This window comes from Uloborus diversus, chromosome 6, assembly GCF_026930045.1.
Source record: "Uloborus diversus isolate 005 chromosome 6, Udiv.v.3.1, whole genome shotgun sequence".
Lineage (NCBI taxonomy): Eukaryota > Metazoa > Arthropoda > Arachnida > Araneae > Uloboridae > Uloborus > Uloborus diversus.
Window position 1 is genome coordinate 168,538,770 of NC_072736.1, and position 22,328 is coordinate 168,561,097.

Below are 22,328 nucleotides of genomic sequence, written 5' to 3' on the forward strand. Positions count from 1 at the left end.
ATTACGTATCAAAATACATGTCGAGTGCCAAACTATAGATAATCCTGCCATCTGGCAACCATGCCGCCAAAGTTTTCGCCAAGCCTCCCACCAGTCACATGATGTATCCATGAACCCATTTTTTCATCAGCAAGTCTGGGAAAGCTCGGTCTTCTCTTATTATTAGTCTATGGTTCATCCACTGGGGTTAGGGTTAGAATTTCAACTATCAAAATATCACCAAACAGGCAATGGCTTCGTTCAAATGTAGAAGCAATTTTCATCCGTCATACCTTGACGGGCGACTTTCTAGTTTTCTAATAACACTGAAGAAGATACTAAAGTTTAAAATTCAGCCATGAAGCAATTACCATACGTTCAAACTTCAAAACCATTTCTAAAGTTCTTTGAACGCAATATTTGTTATATTTAATGCTTTATCAGTTAAAAAAATATATTCTACTGTATTTTTTGATAACGGTGAAGAAAGTACAAAAGTTAACTATGAACAACTACCATATATTTAAACTTAAAAACTATTTCTAAAGTTTTTGCAATACAATATTTATTTTAATCAACACTTTTTTAGCAAGAAAAAAAATTAATTTGAACTTTTTCCTCTTGAATTCAAATTATGTTTTTCGCAATCACGGTTGTGTGTGTGTGTATGTAGGCGTGTGTTTGTGTGTGGGGGTATGTGTGTTTGTGTGTAGGGGGTATGTGTATGTGTGTGTAGGCATGTGTGTTTGTGTCTGTGTGCTGGCAAAAGTGTGTGGGTAGTTGTGTGTATGAATGTGTGTGTGGAGGGGGGCATGTGTTTGTGTCTGTGTGCAGGCATGAATGTGTGGGTAGTTGTGTGTATGTGTTTGTGTATGTTTTTGTGTGTGTATGTGTGTGTATGTGTGCGTGTAGTTGTGTATGTATGCGCGTGTGTGTGTAGGACATGGATGCAACATGGATGCAACCTGGAGACGGCGTTCGCTATAGGAGCAGCATCGTGAGGACCCGGTCGACGGTGATGCTGTGGAGGGTGGCGGTGGGAAAATAAAATGATAGCACGCCAAAAACAGTCAAGTGAGAACAATAAGCAATCGTGATTGCTAAAAAAAAAAAAAACCTACTGCATTTTCTAATGATATTGAAGAAGAATTAAGTATAAAGCAACTCCCATACATTCATATACTTAAAAACTTACTCTAAAGTTAGTTAAGAACAGCATTTCCATTTCACATTTGTTTCAGCAAATAGGAAAAACAAAAATACCTAATACAAAAGAATAGTTTACTGCATTTCGCAATAACGTAAAAATAAATTAGAGAAATGTGGGGATAAGTGAAATAGATAAAATAATTTACCGTTTTGAAAATAAAGAAATTGGAAAATTATTGTGCAACAAGAAGGAACAATGCAAACTTCTGATGTACACAAAGCGAGCGAAGGAAATGCCATAACGGAAATGCGTTTTTACTGCAATAAGCGTTACGTTGTAAAAAAGTCACAACAAAGGGCATTTAAAGTAGATGGGGGGGGGGGGGAGTGAGGATAAATGACATTTAAATCAACTTACATTTATCGAAATGAACAAATTGCAAATATATTTTGAAAATGAGTAAATAAAATAGTGAATTAATAAGAAAATAAATAAAGCATTTCCTTGCACGTCAAGCATTACCAAAAAAATATTATCAAATAATCATGCTATGGCGCGAGTTTCATTGTTGATGACGTTAGAGCATTACTCGATCTGTGAATTTTCTATTATATATATGAGAATACATTTTATTAAATTGATTTTTTGATGAGAGAATAAGCTAAATTGAATATTGAGCAATTTATTTCTTGAACATCCTACGCAAGCCAAGTGGGCCGCTCTCACTCATCTACTATTAGGAACATTATTTTTGTTTAGTTTTGTATATTATCTGAAGCACAAAATGCTTCCTAATTTCTCTGCAACATCTATGCAATAGATTTCAAGAGAAAATATTGTTGAGTAATCCTCATATATATTATATGAGAATGATATAATTAAGTGATTAATAAGTGAAGGAACGTGAATGAATTAATAAACAAATGACTAAGTAAGTGATTTAATAATTTACTGAATGAGTAAACGAAATGAACTATTTTAACTCTTCCCCATTCACTTTGCTCTGCATGTACTTGACTAATCGTACAAAATATTATGAAGAAGCTTAATGTTTAATAAATAAATACTGCTCCGAATATTAGCTGGTCTCAATTAATATTTAAATTTCAATAACACTAGTTTTATCTTTTTAAAATAACAAAAAATATTTTTCGACTTACTACAAAATATTACAATATGAGTATCAATTTTTGAAAATTTCTTGCTTTACCATATGTTTTGATCATCAGAGGGTTTTTTTTCTTCCCCTGACTGGAATCGACTCAATGTGCTACTGCATAAATAAAAATCTGCCAGATTGGTGGCGCTAAAAACAGACTAAATATTTCACCATTTCACTTTGCCCCATATTCTCCTACATGTGCCCGACTATGATTTTTGAAGACACTGGGCAAGAAATTCATTTGGTGCCCCCTCCCCCCCCCGTCTGCTTATTCTATAGTGAAGACCTTTTGATACTTAGTGTTAACGCAGCCACGTGCTAAATATCGCGGTACCTTTTATTGCTATATAATATACTAGCAGTACCCGCACAGCGATGCTTGTGCTAAAAATTTAAAAAAAATCCGTTGAATTAAAGAAAAACAAATGACATCAAAATTAAATTTGCAGTAGCTTTCAAATGTAAAAAAACTGCATAATTCATCACCAAATTCGCTAAGCGACTTTCTAATTGAAAAGAAAATCAATTACCATACGCACAATGAATTGAAAATAAAGTAATGACAGTAAAATATTCATAAGCAACGAAGCAACTTCCTCCAAAATGTTTAAAAAGAAAGTAATTGAAAAATTGTCTGGAAAATGGACCTAGTGTTATGGTTGAAAATTGTCTGGAAAGTGGACCTAGTGTTATAGCAATTTCTCGAAAGAGAAGCCTTGAAAATTGGCTCAATTAGAATCGTTTATATCTCCTGTTCTAATTAATTGAGAAAAATGGAACAAACATCATCTTATTCGGGAAAGAAAACCCTTTCCAATGATAACTAATGTTAGGGGGTGGAGGGATTTTTTCAAGTACCAATTTGGCGAAACATGTGAATTTTTAGCTTAATTAATTACTAGAAAGAAACTAATTCGAAATTTAGAATTCGGGCTTCGAGGTGCACCCCCCCGGGGTACGTTCAAATTTTGTGCCAAGTTTCAGGGCTGTAGGTGCTATGGGTTCTTCTGGCTATCGGGTACAAACAAAGAAACACCGTCACCTTTATGTGATGAGACAATGCATTATAAAAGTAGAAGTGATACAGCATAAAATAATAATCCATTATAATATACGTAAGATCTTTTCAAGCTTTGCCCGTAGCTGTAAGCCGTTAATAATAAAAAAAAAGATCTATAATACAACTTAAAAAAAAGCAAAAGTGCGATATGCAATGAGTTCAACATAAGCTTTAACTACAGAATTGGTGCCCTCCAAATGTTGGTGCCCTGGGACCGTGCCCCATGTGCCTTAACCTGACCCTAGAAATTTAACTATAAAGCAACTATCAGCGAAAAAATTTCTTTTTTAGAGATCTGATTACCATTTACTGGTGAATGATTTAATTGAAATAGATGCTTTTGTGTGTGAAACATAACTTTTTCGGAACAAGTGATGTCACTTTGAACTGCTGTGAAAATTCTAGCAAGCACAGAAATCCATTTTGAGCAAAAAATCTGCCGAAAACTGAGAAAATACTAATTACTGGAAAATCGTCCGTCAAGATATGACGGGTGAAAATTGCTCCTACGTTTGAACGAAGCCATTGCCTGTTTGGTGATAGTTTGATAGTTGACATTTTAACCCTAACTCCAGTGGATTAAACTTAAACTCCAGTAGGTTCATTGTTGACCAGTTTTTCCTTTCTTCATTCCCCCGAAATAACACAGTCTTACCAGTGAAATAGTAAAGTGACCGGATCCAGTTCAGCCTTGTCGCGATAAGGCCTTTCCCTGCATGTTAAACATGACCAAAACATATTATCGAATGATCATGCCGTGGCTCGAGTTTCATTGTTGATGACGTCAGGAGTGTTACTCGATCATTGGCTATTTATTATACATATGAGGATTACTCAACAATATTTTCTCTTGAAACCTGTTGCATAGATGTCGAGGTGAAATTAGGAAGTATTTTGTTCTACAGATAATACAAAACTGTAAACAAAAATAATTATCCTAATAGTATATGGGTGAGAGTAGCCGACTTGGCTTGTGTAGGATGTTCAAGAAATAAATTGCTCAATATTTAATTTCACTTATTATCTCATCACTTACGAAGACTGAGCTCGTGAAAAAATCAATTTAATAAAATGTATCCTCATATATATGATAGCGAATTCACTGATCGAGTAACGCTCCGACGTCATCAACAATGAAATTCGCGCCATAGCATGATTATTTGATAATATTGTTTTGGTAATGTTTGACATGCGGGGAAATGCTTTATTTTGACGAGGCTCAACTGGATCCGGTAACTTAACTGTTTTACCGGTGAAACTCATTTTAAGAGAGTAAAGAAAAGAAAAAGTGGTTAACAATGAATGCTATCTACTGGAGTTATGGTTAAAATTTCAAGTATCAAAATATCACCAAACAGGCAATTGCTTTGTTCAAAATGTGGATGCAATTTTCACCCGTCATACCTTGACGGGCGATTTTTCTAGTTGTTTAATAGTTTGAACGAATAAATTTCATATCATTTTTATATTACAGCAATTCTACGCGTAATTGACAGTCATTTTTAAAACAAAACTAATTTTATACCTAATTTTATTGCTGTAGGTCACTTGGGTATCGCAAACGAACAAATAAAGGTCTCTATTTTATTTGTAGGTATTAGATATCGAGAAAAAAATAATTCACATTTAGAAGTTTTATTACTTCAAACACACTATTATTATCCGAAGATGAAGAATTTGGACTACGTTACTAATCAATACCGAACTCACTAAGTAACAAAAAGTAGATCGTCAAGGTCAGGATAATTACCCTTTTGTACGCAAGGTCTTTTCGACTCAAACTCCGCATCTTACTTAGTTAATGTGCTGTAATGAGTGAAGGAAATATTTTAAAGCGAAGAAAATTTTTAAGTCTATTAGATGTTAAAAGTCGAAGAGAGTTTGACTGTTAAAGTTCAAACGTTGCGTCATTTCGAGTTTGAATTTCATGAATATTTTGTCAATGGAAGTGAAATTGAGTAGTTTTTATAATGAATAGTATCACACAGGTCGAAATAAATATGTCTAGCAAGGATGATGGTTACTATAAATAGGGGTGAGTGTTGTATCTCGGGACGCTTTTCATATTTTAATTTTTAAAATCAATTATTTAAGTCAAATTTAAAATATAAAAGTCACACTAAAACACCCCAACATATTTCTCTGCAATACTATATTTTTTAAAATTCAAACAGTTTGAAAAGAAAAAAAAATGCCTGCCATTTAAAGCAAGATTTACAAACTGTCCAAATTGTACCTTAGGACACATCCTGTTGTACCATAGGACACTCGTCATGATTCAGGAAACAGCCGTGATTTAAACCAATTTTGCACAAAAAAAAAAAAAAATCTTGCGGCAATGAATTAAATTATGAATAATGAACAATCTTTACTAATAATAAAGCTGAAAGTCTCTCTGTCCGGAGGATGTCTGGATGTCTGTAGGATATCTGTAGGATGTCTGTGACGCGCATAGCGCCTAGACCGTTCGGCCGATTTTCATGAAATTTGGCACAAAGTTAGTATGTAGCATGGGGGTGTGCACCTCGAAGCGATTTTTCGAAAATTCGATTTTGTTCTTTTTCTATTCCTATTTTAAGAAACAAAAAATATCATAAGATGGACGAATAAATTACGAAATTATCATGACGTGGAACCGTAACATGGGCACAAGCCAATTGGCGAGATACGAAATTATCATAACGTGGAACCGGAACGTGGGCACAAGCCAATTGGCGAAAAAATTTACTACACATCATTTGTAAATATACAGGCGAACCAAAAGACCTTCAATTTTTCTATTACGGGCGAAGCCGTGCGGGTGCCACTAGTGAATCATAAATAACGAATTAATGAATTATTATCTAACATTAAGTATGTTTAAAAGACTACATCAGATTAGAACATTTTTCCATATTCCTAACATATCTTCATTATTAAGAACCATGCATATGTTGAACTTTGGGACGTGTCCTAAGGTGCAATATGTTCGGCTGTCTCGAGGTACAATCACCCCGTGGTTAATGAGAACCCAAAATGGCGGTCAATCTAGATATACACTATCATTATTTTCTCATAACCAAAATATTTAAAGTACTTCTCTTTTGAAACAAAATTCTGTTGATTAGTTTTACAAGTACAAAGACAGAAAATGAAATAGAAATGAAGAAAATATTTGCTTTGGAGTTGAGTAATTTTCTTTTCGTGTATTTAGACCAGCGAATTGGGTTGATAGCCATTTTTAGATAGTGATGACTGAAAATTAGATCGTGACTTGTATTCAATCACTTATGGAGTGTCACTGCATTCAATACCATGTTGAAATGTTAACTAAGTTGCTACAGTGCTCGCCGCTTATTAAAATCACATTCGTTCTGAGGACGTTTGATTTTATAAAGCGGCTGATTTTATAAACCGGCATACCTTAAAAAAAAAACATTTAAAAAAATTAAAGGTTTTGAAGTTTAAGTACTCGAAAAACGTAATGAATTATGTTCATTTATGAGTATTTCAAATACAGTTGTCATTTTAACTAAATATGAGGAGCGTTCTCTAATACTTGCACAAGAGTCTTAAAATATCGACGCATTCTTGTTTGGTTGACAGAATTGCAGATCAAAGATCCAATATCGTTTGAGAGTTCACAAAATGTTTTGCAACGTTCAACATTACATTTTTCTCTTTGCTCTAGTTCATCGTATATCAACAAGCGCTTTTCTGACATCTATTGAAAGGACAAATTTGGCACTTTGATTTCTTCATCTTCTAGGCCGATTCCTTCACTTCTTGCTGCTTCTTTATCAATTTTTTTTAACACGCTTTTATTAGCTTCACCTGTATGTATGTATGTATGTATGTATCTTGTAATGGAATCTTGCAGCTCAAATTTCGTTCACTTCCTGCGATCGGATTCTTTTGAAATTTGGCACGCGATCTCAGACCCGATGACAATGCAATATTCTATAATCAAATTAATTAATTAACCCTTTTAATTGTTAGTTTCCTCCAATTTTAATCAATATTTTGGCATAAATCCAACAATGTGAAAAAGGAAAAATTTTAAAAAATACATCAAAAAATGCTCGCAAAAATTATTTAAAAATATCTACAAAAACCTTTAATTTTCCTGCATCAGACAAAATTTGTTCCAATGTTCCATGGTAATTAGAACATGAAACATATTTGTTTTTAACTAATTTCATGCCAAAATTTAGGTGAGCCTTCAATTGGAAATTCATTGCTGATCAGACCATTGTTAAACAAAACTTTTATTCAAATGCATCTCAAATTTTCAAAGTAATATAAATATGATTTCCGCAAACATACATCGGTGACTCACAGTAACTTCCCATCGGGGTGCCCTTGTCTTAACTTTATGATATTACCTCGCACTCGTTTTATAAATAATTTCGTCGCTTGATAATTCTCCAACATAAGACTAAAAAGCAGAAAAAATAAAATAATAGTTTAAAAAACTAAAAAAACACGCTTTCGTAGCAAAATGAACTAAAAAGTGAAAAATAATCTTTGGATGATAGTAGTTGACCAATCACTTAATTTTAATGTAATACAAAAAAGCGTGGGGGGATTCTTATCAGTTGTCTTGAATTTCTTCCATTTGTTGTCCAAGCAAAAATGTAAATAGACAGCACCCCACGCTTTTTTGTATGACATTAAAATTAAGTGATTGGTCAACTACTATCATCCAAAGAGTATTACACATGACGCCCAAAAGTTTGATTTTATAAAACGGTGAAAGTGATTTTATTAAAGGATGATTTTAACTTGTTTTGGTATTGCAAGGATTCTGTTCTTTTAGATTTGATTTTAAAAAGCGGCTGATTTTATAATCCAGTGATTTTATTAGTGGCGGGCACTGTACTATCAATTTATGCGATATATTTCTCATAAACTATTTTCACCTCTGAGTGCCATTGAAAAAAAATACAGAAATCGGCCTTAAAGTACTTAGGCTGAGGATTTCATTTTGAAGGAGTATCTGACGTAGGTTGACGTACGAATATCATTTATGGCTAGGATGTTTCTGCACAGAGTGATAAATCTAGAAAACACCTCTCATGGCCTAAGAGTTACTTTTCGCAATTTTATGATTGCCCCTAATACAGCCAAAAAAACATTATCTCTGCATACAGGTAGAGAGAACTGAAGCAATCTCATTTGTCCGGCAAATCATAAGTGTCTTGTAAATATGTTGAGCGCTCGTGAGAGCAGACCGAAGACAAATCAAAACTAAAAATGATTTCACGGTAACTTCTTTCCGACAAGAAAAAACAACCAAGTACCGTCCGGGAAAATTAAACGCCGATGTTGATCGAAACTAATTAGAGACACTACACACATTTTTTTTCTTAAAAAACTTTTTTTTTTTGTTTTAATAAAAGATCCGTCACTACATGAAAGTTAACACTTCGTCGAGCATCATGGATCTTTGAAAGAAATGGATGAGCTTGTCTCATCTGTCTTTCCCCGGCTGAAGTGGCGTGTAACAAGTACTGAGGAATGTGATCGCTTATTTCTTACGCTAGCATTATTTTCAGTTTTTCAGAAAAGTTTCGATACGCGAAGCTAGGTAAACATCGTGACGAAAGATTGCTGTTTAAGGATTCTTTCGAACAAAAGCGTTTTATTTTTTAATTAATGGTACCCGCATGGCTTTGCCCGTAGTTGAAAATTAAAAGATCATTTGGTTCGCCTGTATATTTACAAATAATGGATGACGATTTTCTCGCCAATTTGCTATGTTCATTTGCTCGCCAATGTTACGGTTCCACGTTATGATAATTTCGTAATTTACTCTTCCACGTTGTGATAATTTGCTCGGTAAAATTTTCTCAAAATTGGAATGGAAAAAGAACAAAATCGAATTTTCGAAAAATCGCTTCGAGGTGCACAGCCCCGTGCTACGAACTAACTTTGTGCCAAATTTCATGAAAATCGGCTGAACGGTCTAGGCGCTGTGCGCGTCACAGAGATCCAGATATCCAGACAGAGAGACTTTCAGCTTTATTATTAGTAGAGATAATAGCAGAAATAGCAGAAACATTGTGAGTCTAGGAGAAGTTGAGCTCCGACTCTGACAATGTTTACCTCTGTTTCGGAAAATAGGGAGGGGTAATTGGCACTAAGTTGAGTTTAGAAACTTATCAGTAGTTTTTCAAAAATATTCCGACTAAAATCCAAGTCAATAACACGTCTAATTTTCACTAAGCTCCCCTAAAACAGGTAAAGATAGTGAAGGTCACAGCTCAACTAACCAGCACTGCACTGTTCGCTAAAATTATCGCAATTTAAGAAATATGCTAGTGTATTTTGGAGAATATGCGCAAAAATTATTTTTGTTTCTATTTGGCTGATGTTTATTAACGTCAATATCTTAAAGTACATGCTCAGTCCACTTATACAAGGGAGGCAGTGAGAAGCATAGGGATGTAAGTGACAAAATTAAACATTTGGATATAACATGTACAAATGAGGCCCCTAGTTTCAAAACCGGACACTTGTAGAAAACCAAATTTTACAGGAGACGTAAAAGTCCGGTTTTGAAACTGAGGCAGACCTTCCCGCCCCATTTCAAGGGGGAAAGAAGCGGTTTTTGAACCTAATATTGAGCAGGCAAATAAGCCTTATGATTCTCTACAAGATTAACAAAAAAAAAAAAAAAAAAAAAAATCGAATTTTTTGCAAGCATCCGGTTTTGAAACTAGGGGCCTCAAATCAATAGTAGTAGCCATGGGCGCCCATATGCATTTTTTGGGAGGGGGGGGGAGGGGGCTCAGATATTTCTCACATGGTTTAGCAGGATATTTTCCCCACGGAAACCGAGTTCAGCACAGATTAGAGTTATTAAAGCTTGACATTTTTAATAACTTATTCATTAATGGCTGGAGAAAAAATGTCTTTTACATTTTTACAAAGAAAAAAGTACTAAGGGAGTTCTAATTGCCAAGGGGGGGGGGGGGGGGCTTGAGCCCCTACTTGCCCCCATATGGGCGCCCATGGCAGTAGCCCTGGTAGGTTTTGTTAAACAGCATAACATAGAAGAACCTTTCAATGAAGGCCTACCTAGGACGTTATCTTTAAGCGCGTTTTGCTCAAAACTTGAAAATGTCCACTTGCATCCCTTTCCTTCTCACTGCCTCAAATGAGTTATTTTGACGCATCTATTTTCCGGAATTTTAAACTTAAACTTTTAATTCTGATATATTCAAATACCAGAAACCATTGTTTATTATAATAAGAAGTATCAATTCTTTGAAAATAATTTTTATACATGCAAAATACCGATTCGTACGTGTTACGGATGTGACCGCATGGTCACGCCCGTTTTTGAGCGCAAGAAAACTTTTTAAAAAGTTGATACTTCATAATGACATACAATATGGCCGTTTCCATGGACACTTTCGACCCCGGAAAAAACCTGCTTTTCACCGCATTCCGGTTATTTGCGGGGTTTATGTGGAATCTTTCTACTCCTGCTAGCTTCTGGAGTGAAAGCGGTGTTTTTACACAGAATGCATTACGCGAAAACAAGTTCGTCTACTAGCCGCTAAGGATGCTGGGTAAAAACCGCTTTCTCTGGTACTTTATGGGAGAACCTCTTTTTACATGGAAACGGGGAATTTTTCAATCGGTTTTTTGCGGATTTACCGGGTCGAAAAGTGCGTTATAAACGTGGCTAATGATTCCTCATATTCGAGAGGGTCGGGTATACTGCCGTGTGCAGGTAAACGGCAATATCTGCAGAAACGACTTTTCGAGAAATTTGAAGAAATGTGTGTCGGATTCAATACTAACCATTGGGACATCTTGGAATTAGACGTCTTTTTCGCGTCTTTTTTTCAGCAGAAACAGTTTTTCACAAACAGTAAATTAACTTACGTTACTCTTAGTTTAAATGCCTGGTTTGCAGAGCAATAGTTGATTGTTTAATTTCTAATTTCTTTGGCAAAGAAAAGTTGATTATTTATCAAGAAAGCTTTTAGAAAAGCTAACGATTGTTAAATTTATTATATTATCCATGTTTTAGTCTTTTTGATGAACACTAACATGAGTTTTAAAAAGTAACATTCTCTACTTCATGTTGAGCAATCACGATTGCTTATTGTTCTCACTTGACTGTTTTTGGCGTTCCTATGATTTTATTTTCCCACCAGCACCCTCCGCAGCATCACCGTGGACAGGCGGGCTCCTCACGATGCTGCACCTCTAGCGAAAACCGTCTCCAGGTTTCGTCAATATCCTACACTTACACGCATACATACACGCACCTACACACATATACATATATACTGCCGTGTGCAGGTAAACGGCAGTATCTGCAGAAATGAGTTTTCGAGATAATTGAAGAAACGCGTTTTGGATTCAATACTAACTATGGGAAAGGTTGGAATTACACGTCTTTTTCGAGCCTTTTTTTCAGCTGAAACCAAATAAACGAGCTTATACAATAAAGATGTCGTACAATAGATGACAAAAATGCAAAAAAAAAAAATGAAAAATGAAAAATTTGCAGTTACTGCCCTTTACCTGCACACGGCAGTATAAATAAAGTCCATTCCTGGGGACGAGGACGCCACCGCCCAGGAGCAGGTCTGCGGAGTCTGAGTCTGGTTGCTTTTGGGGTATAAGAGTCCGAGTTAGGAATGGAAAGTCTAAAATTACATGAGTTGGAGTCAGTTATTTTCCCTCTAAGTCCACGACTCTCTCAGTGCTTGCGGAGTAGGAGTCTAAGCGTTTTAAGGGTAAAGAAGTCTGGAGTGGAAGGTCTAAAATTCAAAGAGTCACAGTCGGTTTTTCCCCCTCTAGATCCAAACTTCTGACAGCGCTTGCGGAATCGGAGTCGAACTGTTTGAGGGTAATGGAATTGGAGTCGGAGTCGGGAGTGGAAGGTCTAAAATTGCAAGAGTCGGAGTCGGAATTTTTTTCGGAAAAGGAGTCGGAGTCGGGAGTAGAAAGTCTAAAATTCCAAGAGTCGGAGTCCGTTATTTTCCCTCTAGGTCCACAATTCTGCCAATACTTGCGGAGTCAGAAGTCGGACTGTTTTGGGGGCAAAGGAGTATGAGTTTGACTATTTTGGGGATAAAGAAGTCGGAGTCGGGAGTGAAAGGTCTAAAATTCCATGAGTCGGAGTCTGTTATTTTGCTTCTTAGTCCAAATTTCTTCCAGTGCTTGGGGAGTGGGGAGTCGGAGAAGGACAGTTTGAGGGTAAAGGAGTTGGAGTCGGGGGTGGAAGGTCAAAATTTCAAGAGTCGGAGTCGATTACTTTCCCTCTAAGTCCACAATTTCGCCAGTACTTACGGAGTCGGACTATTTTGGGAGGAAGGCAGTTGGAGTCGAATGCTCTATTCCCGGAGTCAGAGTCTGTCATTTTCCCTCCGATTTCGCATCCCTGCCCAGGAAGAGGAACGTGCTCGCGGAGACCCGTGGACCAGAGGAATTTGTATTGTTAGCACAGAAAAATAAAATCAAAACAACATCAACTACGGTCAAGTGAGAGAAACAAGGAAACATAGGAGTTACCCATTTTTGAAATACTTTGACAAAGTTTAATATTTTTAAACAACTATTTTAATCGATGCGCAGATAGAAATTCATTTTTCACGTTTCTGCACATGACATCATAAGTGATGAAATGCCAGTCACTGATGCCATTAGCGCACAGCGCAAATTATCATAACCTGGCAACGCGGTCGTAAACGTTTAGCGCGGCAATGGAGTAGTACGCCAAAGTACATCACTTGCGACGACATAAAGACCACGCCTTTTCCAAAATCGGACATTTAAAAAAATTAAATAAAAAATAACTGTCGGGAAAATAAAAGTTTTTCTAACTTCGTGATTTTTTTGTTTGCTTATTCTTTCAATTTCAGTGACTAAAAGTAGTAATTTTGACTGAAGGAAACAACCCCACTCTTGATTGTTCAAAAAAGAAATGAAACTTTAGGCTACTTTTTAGCCAATCGAAATCACCGAAGAATGCCAACATTATTTCGAGCCAAACACTCCACCGAAGCTCATGTATGTTAATTTCATTACGGCTTGCACCTGACATGCGATCGCTAGATCGAAGAGCCCCAGAATCCATTAAACGAAATGCGATCGATTATTAAAATCCAACTCTTGTTTGCTTGGTTCCGTGCACCGGCAGCGCTCATCAGTGCAATACAAATACAGACGACCACTAGAGGAAATGCTAATGGTTATTTTGATATGTAATTTCCAGCGCTTGTAGTGTGCTTGTGAACATTTAGAACTCTGGGAACAACGGCAGGCATGAATATTTACATACTGGATTTATGTTAAGCATCTGCTAGAACTATAACTCATAAAATGCTAGTAAAATGCTTTTTGATGTTCAGTTTTTGCACCAGGTTTTTGCACTATGTATCGTTTTAGTTTTTTATGTATTCGTTCGTTGTGTTCTGTACCCAGCAGCAAAATCTTACTACTATTATATATGCGAAAGTTTGTCTGTATGGATGTATGGATGTTTGTTACTCTTTCACGCGAAAACTACTGAACGGATTTTGATGAAACCTTACAATAATATAGCTTATGCATCAGAATAACACATAGGGTAGTTTTCGTCCTGTTATGGGGGGCAAAACCCCCTTAGGGGAGCAACAAAATACAATTTTTGTATAAATTCTCTAATATAGGGATGAAAAAATACTTGCACATATTTACATTATATGTCCATCGAAAGCTCTGATTTTTCTGCTGAAGATGGCACCTATTCGAAATTTCTAAGTAGAATAAAAAACGAGTTATGAGCTTTTTAGTTCCATGTTCGAAGGCTTTCCTCAACTCAATACAGTATTTAGTGTATCATCTCAACTCCCTGTCGATAGCGACAATTGTTGTATTGTTGACTAATCTTTGCTTTTCGTGACTGTTCAAGGCTTTTCTCAAATCAAATCTTGAAGTAAGATTTTTGCACAAGATTGGCAAATAATATATGATTTGGCTGACCATTTTCCATTTAAACGGAACTTTAATATAATTAATGGTTTTTATTATTATTTATGCTGATTGAACACTTACTCATTATCCAATCCACCAGCTGATCGCCAAAATTTTTGCAGAAAGATTTCCGTAGCTGATGCATTTGGCAGTTTTTTTCAACGTCGCTGTTTTTGAAGCCGAAGACTACGTCATAATGTTTCTCAGCTTTCACCATGTAAACAAAATATCGCCAATCAAAGAATCTTTAAAAAACTTTTTTTACTGTGTTAAATAATCCAGCAACTAAATTAGGCAAATCCATAAACAGCACAAAAACTTCCATTAATTTTTCCTTTTTGCACAATTTCAAACAATCGCCAAATTTTACTACTTATTTTGGAAACATTTCGGATGAAACTCTTTAGCGCCATTTTATGGTGACCAAAAGTATCTCAGCACCAGGCGATAATATCTTTGTAACGAAAATTAATACCATATCGTTTTACAAAGTAAGGAAAGAAGGAGGGAGCATCATCGAAGGTATCCCAAAACAATTCCCGCAAATTCGGTAAAATCGCACCAAGAGCCCACAATGATTGAAATTTCCCAAAATAACTAAAGCAAGTATAAGGGGATTACGAGCAACTTCAATAGCAATACAGAGAAGGTTTTAGACTCCATGTTAAGAAAAAAAAAGTATCAACAGATTAATCTTTTTAAACATGAGAAGAATAATTTCATGTTTTGGAAATTTGTATATGCTTAAATATAGTGCTTTCGTTTCTAAATCAATACTATTTTGTTCTTTATACTTATTGCTATTTTACTTTTATGGGTAAGGAAGAAACTCGATTTTTAATCACGTCAAAAAGATGTGTTTTAAATTCTTTCACTTAAACCAGAAAACAAAATCAAGTAACGATTTTTTCTCATAATTATTACTGACCCAGGCAACGCCGGGTAATTTTGCTAGTATTAATATATAGCGTTATATTCCTAAGGTATGAAAACGAATGCATTTCATTGCCACGTAAATGATACAAATAACGTTATTTAAACACAAAATTTGAAGCACGTGTTTTGGTGGCACAATGTCAAAAAAGTTTTACGCTACGCAGTTGTCATTGTTACACGGTATAAAATTTGAATTTTATATTGCGCGGTTTTGATTTTAAAATAATTTTAAAAGATTGAATTTTAACTTTGTTTAATACACTGTGAAAAAATTATTTGTAAAAAAGTCAACATCCACTATAATATTAAAATCTGTTCGCGTCCGTCTGTCTGTCTGTCTGTCTGAAGATCGATCTCCTCAAGAACCGCTGCGAATCGAGAGTCGAACGAGATACCGATCAATTCGAAATTTTCCAAAGAAAACAATAGAACCAATCTCGTAATTGTACGTCTTTAATTAGCGGAGATATTAATTAAAACGTTAATTAACATAACGTTATTCAGGAATTTTTATTTCTTTCCTGTTGCCATTTTGCGTATGAGCAAATAAAATTCTAATAATTGTTTTAAAAGAGATTTTTTTGGCTGCTGTCCAAATCTTAAAACAACGTTTCCATCTAGAATTTCATTTCAAATAAGTTTAAAATTGGTTGCTCTATTCGGATATAGCCTTTATTTTATCGTCTGTCCTTTTTTTATTTTTTTACACTCGACGTTCTTAACTCCTTTCAGCATAGGAAAGTTGTTTCTTTAGATATGTTTATTGATTGTAGTGCAAGTTTATCGTTCACCGGCCTCATATTTTGATACATTTAGGATGTGCGACTAATTATGTTTATTTTGTTGAACTTTTTCCCGTTACATGGGTGAGTTTTCGTATTGCAATAACTTTCTTTTTCTTTCCTGTTTCTATTTTTGAAATACAGTTTGTATCGTTAAAAGAACATGTTAAATTAAGAGTGGTTGGATTTCTTTAAGTGAAACAGAGTTGAACAAAAAAAAAATTGTTTTTAAGGATTTTAACTAAAGCTAGCTTGGAATCTGATGACTTGGTATTAAATTAATGCTTATTGGTATTTATTTAGTCTTGGTGCTTTAGTTTCACATAATCAATCAAAATGCGTGTGTCATTTTATGTAAAAAGATGATCGTAATTGTACATAAATGTTTCAGATATAGTCTATCAGATTTAATTCAGTTTAAAGTGACCAGAGATTATAGTTGATAATGCATATATTTTCATCTTTTGTGCTAATTGAAAATACTCATAACTTGTATCAATGATAACTATGATTAACGTTAAAGAGAATTTTGACAAAAATATGCTCTACTGGTGTTTTACAAACCTTGCATTAAGCGTATTTATTTACTCCTTAGCGCTTTAGAAACTGATGTCAGAGTAATACAAAAACATCAATTGGACATCTCTTTAATTTTTTAAGTAGCCCGTGCAACGCCGGGCACACAGGCTAGTATTAAATTATAAAATTTCATGACAATTCTCGTTTTGAAAATATGTAGAAAAAACATTTCAACAATATAGTTGGCAGAACTTTGCAAGGATCTTTTCAAGGCTTAAAATTACACAAAATTTTCAACTAGATGCTTTTGTTTACGATTGTGAAAATTACTAAAATTTCTTCAGCAATTAAGAACTGAAAAATACTTTTCCAGACGAGGACAATAGTGTGAAAACCGAACATGGGTACTATAAAAAATTATCCTTTGTTTTTACATTTATATCTTTATCTTTACTGATAATAGAGCAGTAAGTCTCTCTGTCCGGAGGATGTCTGGATGTCTGTAGGATGTCTGTGACGCGCATAGCGCCTAGACCGTTCGGCCGATTTTCATGAAATTTGGCACAAAGTTAGTTTGTAGCATGGGGGTGTGCACCTCGAAGCGATTTTTCGAAAATTCGATGTGGTTCTTTTTCTATTCCAATTTTAAGAAGAAAATTATCATAAGATGGACGAGTAAATTACGAAATTATCATAACGTGGAACCGTAACACGGGCACAAGCCAATTGGCGAGGTACGAAATGATCATAACGTGGAACCGTAACATAGGTACAAGCCAACTAGCGAGAAAATTCACCACACATTATTTGTAAATATACAGGCGAACCAAAAGACCTTTTAATTTTTTCTATTACGGGCAAAGCCGTGCGGGTACCACTGGTTTTAAATAAATTTCCATGAAAATGAATATTCGCCATCCTAAATTAAGATATTGATTCACATATGAGGCTGTGAGAAGTAAAGGAATGTAAGTGCTAAAATTAAAAATTTGGAGATAACCAGTACAAATAGTAAGGGAGCCTCTCCTTTGTCTTGGAGCAGGAAACAGTACTAGTAGCCCTGGTAGTTGCTGCTGTACAGCATTATTTAGAAAAAAAAAACATTCAATGAAGGCCTACCCAGGACGTTACCTTTAAACGCGTTTTACTCAAAACTTGAAAGTGTCCACTTACATCCCTTTGCTCTTCACTGCCTCATACTGGAAGACGACAATTTTCTACATGTACTGTAGCATTTTATTAAAATACTAGTGGCACCCGCACGGCTTCGCCCGTAATAGAAAAATTAAAGGTCTTTTGGTTCGCCTGTATATTTACAAATAATGTATGGTGAATTTTCTCGCCAATCGGCTTGTACCGACGTTACGGTTCTACGTTATGATAATTTCGTATCTCGCCAATTGGCTTGTGCCCATGTTACGGTTCCACGTTATGATAATTTCGTAATTTATGATAGTTTTTTTTTCTTAAAATTGGAATAAAAAAAGAACCACATCGAATTTTCGAAACATCGCTTCGAGGTGCACACCCCCATGCTACATACTAACTTTGTGCCAAATTTCATGAAAATCGGCCGAACGGTCTAGGCGCTATGCGCGTCACAGACATCCTACAAACATCCTACAGACATCCAGACATCCTCCGGACAGAGAGAGTTTCTGCTTTATTATTAGTAACTAGTGGTACCCGCACGGCTTCGCCCGTAATAGCAAATTAAAAGGTCTTTTGGTTCGCCTGTATCTTTACAAATGATGTGTAGTGAATTTTCTCGCCAATTGGCTTGTGCCCACGTTACGGTTCCACGTTATGATAATTTCGTATCTCGCCAATTGGCTTGTGCCCATGTTACGGTTCCACGTTATCATAATTTCGTAATTTATTCGTCCATCTTATGATATTTTTTTCTTAAAATTGGAATAGAAATTTTTTTCTTAAAATTGGAATAGAAAAAGAACCACATCGAATTTTCGAAAAATCGCTTCGAGGTGCACACCCCCATGCTTCATACTAACTTTGTGCCAAATTTCAAGAAAATCGGCCGAACGGTTTAGGCGCTATGCGCGTAACAGACATCCTACAGACATCTAGACATCCTCCGGACAGAGAGACTTTCTGCTTTATTATTTAGTAAAGAAGAAACTACGTTTAATCGCAGAAAATTGCAGCTTACTGCAAACACGTGTCTTATGGTTACATAGAACCCCGTTTTCAGTGCAAAATAAATGGGCTCGTGGGTGAAAAGATGTCCAACAAAAGCATCATATCTTTCAATCCACAAGCTCACTCATTTTGCTTTGAAAAAGGGGTTCCTTATAACCCCAAAACACGTGTGTGCAGTAAGCTGCAATTTGTGCTATTTGACGTTGTTGTTTCTTATTTTACTTTCTTAAGCACAAAGATAATTATCCAACTTTATGGTATTTTCTACAGATGTCATTTTGAACCTCTAAAATATAGCAACCCTTTCCCGTAACCACTTTAGAAAACTTCGCTCCTACACTCAAACAAAGTTAATTACCTTCTCATTTAATTTTGGGAAGTAGTTTTGTTATCTTCATCTTTCATGACCTAAAGAGTAAGTACCATTGACCAACTCAACGTGGTTATTGTTTCCTTTTACGGGCAAAACTTCTCATAAAACCCTTTTGTTAATTAAGCATTATTATTACTACTGAATTCCCAGATAAACTTCCGAATCTTCCCTCTTCAGAGACAACTTTTGATATCGCCTCTTTAATTAGCTAAATTTTCCCATCGGCTTCTTACGAACTAAAACTTTTGATGGTGTTTAATATTTGAACTGAGTATTGTTGTCGTTTCATTTTAAACTTTATATTTACTCCTAACTTCTTTGTTTCGACTAAGATAATTATTTAAAAGCTTCTATATTTTCTGGAAAATTAGCATTAGACTTGTTTTAACCCCTTCAAACCTGGTGTCCGGTATACCGGACAACCACTTTAAACAGCTGCTAATTACTTAATAATTAATTTAATTAGTTGATTTTTTTTTGTAGTTGACTCTTACATTCTGCTTATTATAATCTGTGAAATAATTTTTCGTTTTGGGATTGACAACACTGATATATAAGGATTGAGAGATAGAGAGTGGCTCATTTTTCCAACCATGGATTTACATCTGAAAAGAGAGTTTTTTTTTTCCTGATTTTTTTGAAAATATATAATCTTTAATTAATCGTTTCAAACGCTTATATTATGTTTTATAATTGTTGGTAGAACATTTTATAATAAAGATTGTTTGGTATTTTATCGTTTTTGTATATGAAATATTGATTTCAAAAATATAAGTCCGGAATATTGGACGTGCCATAACTCTTAATTTTTCTCCTACAAACTCAAAATGTTGTCTATAAGATACCCTTTACCATAGTACACTGTGTACCAAATCAACATTTTTGGTCAAATATTTCATAATTCCGACTGAAGGGGTTAATAGATAAATAACAAATGAAATGTTTTATCGATTATGAAAAGTCAAACATGTGTTTTCTTACATGCTTTGATTTCCGGATACCTGTTCTTGCACGCATTTTCTATACAATCAGATGCTGTGGTTGATCTGTCACGAAACACATCTGGCAAAGCCTAGAAAAGAAAACACAGTTAAGTATGAACATTGTATGTTTTATACTGATAACAAAATGATTTAAGCAAATGGACTAGCTAGGGCTAGAGCCGCTATATAGACAGGCCGACGCATCAGCTTAAGTTTAGCCATTTTGGATCGGATTTTTCATTGTTGCACTGCTTGGGTTACCACAGAAAGTTTCGGATTTCGCCAAATTTGCAGAAAATAATATTTTATTTTACAAACAACTCACGTGCCGCTAATATTTACTTACACTAAACAATCACCAACGCGATAACTCGCCGGAAAAGGCAACCACTCAAACACGCGCCTTGATCGGAGCGCGTGTTTGAGTGGATATCTTTTCTGGCGAGTTGTCGCATCTGGTGATTGTTCACTGTAAGCAATGATTAGCAGTACGTGAATAAAATATTATTTTCGGCAAATTTGGCGAAATTTGAAACTATGCTGTGGTAACCCTAGCAGAGCAACAGTGAAAAATCCGATCCAAAATGGCTAAACTTAATCTGATGCGTCGGCCTATCTATATAGCGGCTCTAGCTGGGGCGATAGAGGGACTCGATAGCAGTCCTAAATAGTCGTAAATACCTTTCCCAGTCTCACGAAATCTATAGGGTGTTCCTTTTTAACCTGCAAAGACCTTTATTTTCGCAACGGTTAGTCCTAGATGTATGTTTCCAATTGCAAAAATGTTCAAAATCAGATGCAGGGTTAAGATAATGAAAGTTCAAAGTAAAAATAAAAAGTCGTTAAAAAATACAAAATTTAACTTTTTATACGGGCCCCAGGTCCCCTAACTTATATTTAGAGAAATAATGTCCATCGAAAAATAATTCGAACACAAAAAGTTTGAAATTAGTACGACCAATACTCACTAATATATGAAACGCAGCGCTTTGTGACTTACACCACTTATCACTCGCCGCCAATAACACCTTTTAGGGGAAACTATAGCTGTTAACAAGTGTTTAAAATTTCATGTGTGCATCGTGTGTGGTTTTTCAAATTGATTGAGGTTTTTTAGTGCGTTTTCGCGTATCATGGCATGACATTTGCATTTTGTTTTGAATGGCAATGAAAAATATCAATATTTTGCTTTTTTACTTCGACAACCTGTCATTCAGCTGAAAGGGCGATAAGATCCAATCTCATCTTCTATGCGGTTCCTTAAAATTTTAAACTCTAATATCTCCTTTAGTTTTGGTCGCACGAATGTCAAATTTTTTAGGTTAGTAATATCTTTCAATGGAGATTATTTCCCTAAATACAAAATAGGGGACCTAGGGCCCGTATAAAAAGTTAAATTTTGTATTTTTTGACTCGCCTTTATTTTTTCTTCAAGCTTTCAGTATCTCAACCCTGCATCTGATTTTGAACATTTTTTGCAATTGGAAGTATTCATCTAGGACTAACGGTTGCGAAAATAAAGGTCTTGCTGGTCAAAACGGAACACCCTGTATAAGCCTTTCTTCGTTTTTTCACTGCGTTACTCATTAACGGTTGTTCTGAATAACGGCTGATACGAATAAATTCGAGGGTTTTTGACATTTCGTATTAACAGAGTTCAACTGTATTTACATAGCGTAAATCATGGCTATATGTACTGTGTTGTATCGAAACCGTGTAATACGAATCTTTAAAATAATGTAAAACAAAACAATGCGTCCCCTTTTCCCTAATGTCAAACAAGAAATCGATTGAGACCCTGCAGTAACTAAAAGTAAGAAAACTGCCATCAAGACCTAAAAGCTGCCACTCTCCATTAAAAAAACAGAAAAGATAAATAAGAAGGCGTGAAAAACGAAGCTCGTTGGAAGAATCAAAATCTCCAAGTTTAAAACGGAACACCCTGTATATACAGTGAATTCCTTCATACGTGGTATTTTATAGAGCAAAATTGCATGACATTGCAATCAAATACCTCAAAAACATGCAGTTTTCAACTTTTTTGATCACAATTCGGTTTATATTCTTCGGAAATATGTTGTTAACGAGAAAAAAAAAAAAATGCAATGATTGCAGATAAAAATTGTTGCTTCGGTAATACCCACCAGCAAACAAGCTCTGATGGTGACCGCCCATGGACAGCAGCTTCTAACTCTACTATTTCAGGAGGAAAAGATTAAAAAAAAATTACAAGGTGTACTTTAAAATATTGTTACAAATTCT

General features: G+C 35.3%; 1 protein-coding gene across 1 annotated transcript in view; it reads right to left on the bottom strand.

The window, feature by feature from the left end:
• LOC129225066 (tyrosine-protein phosphatase 69D-like) overlaps window positions 1-22,328 on the bottom strand; it is a 331,748-nt gene that overhangs the window by 81,718 nt on the left and 227,702 nt on the right. The window contains exon 14 of the mRNA XM_054859614.1: window positions 20,065-20,155. Within this exon, the coding sequence (XP_054715589.1) occupies window positions 20,065-20,155 (91 nt within the window). The remainder of the gene's footprint in view (window positions 1-20,064; window positions 20,156-22,328) is intronic.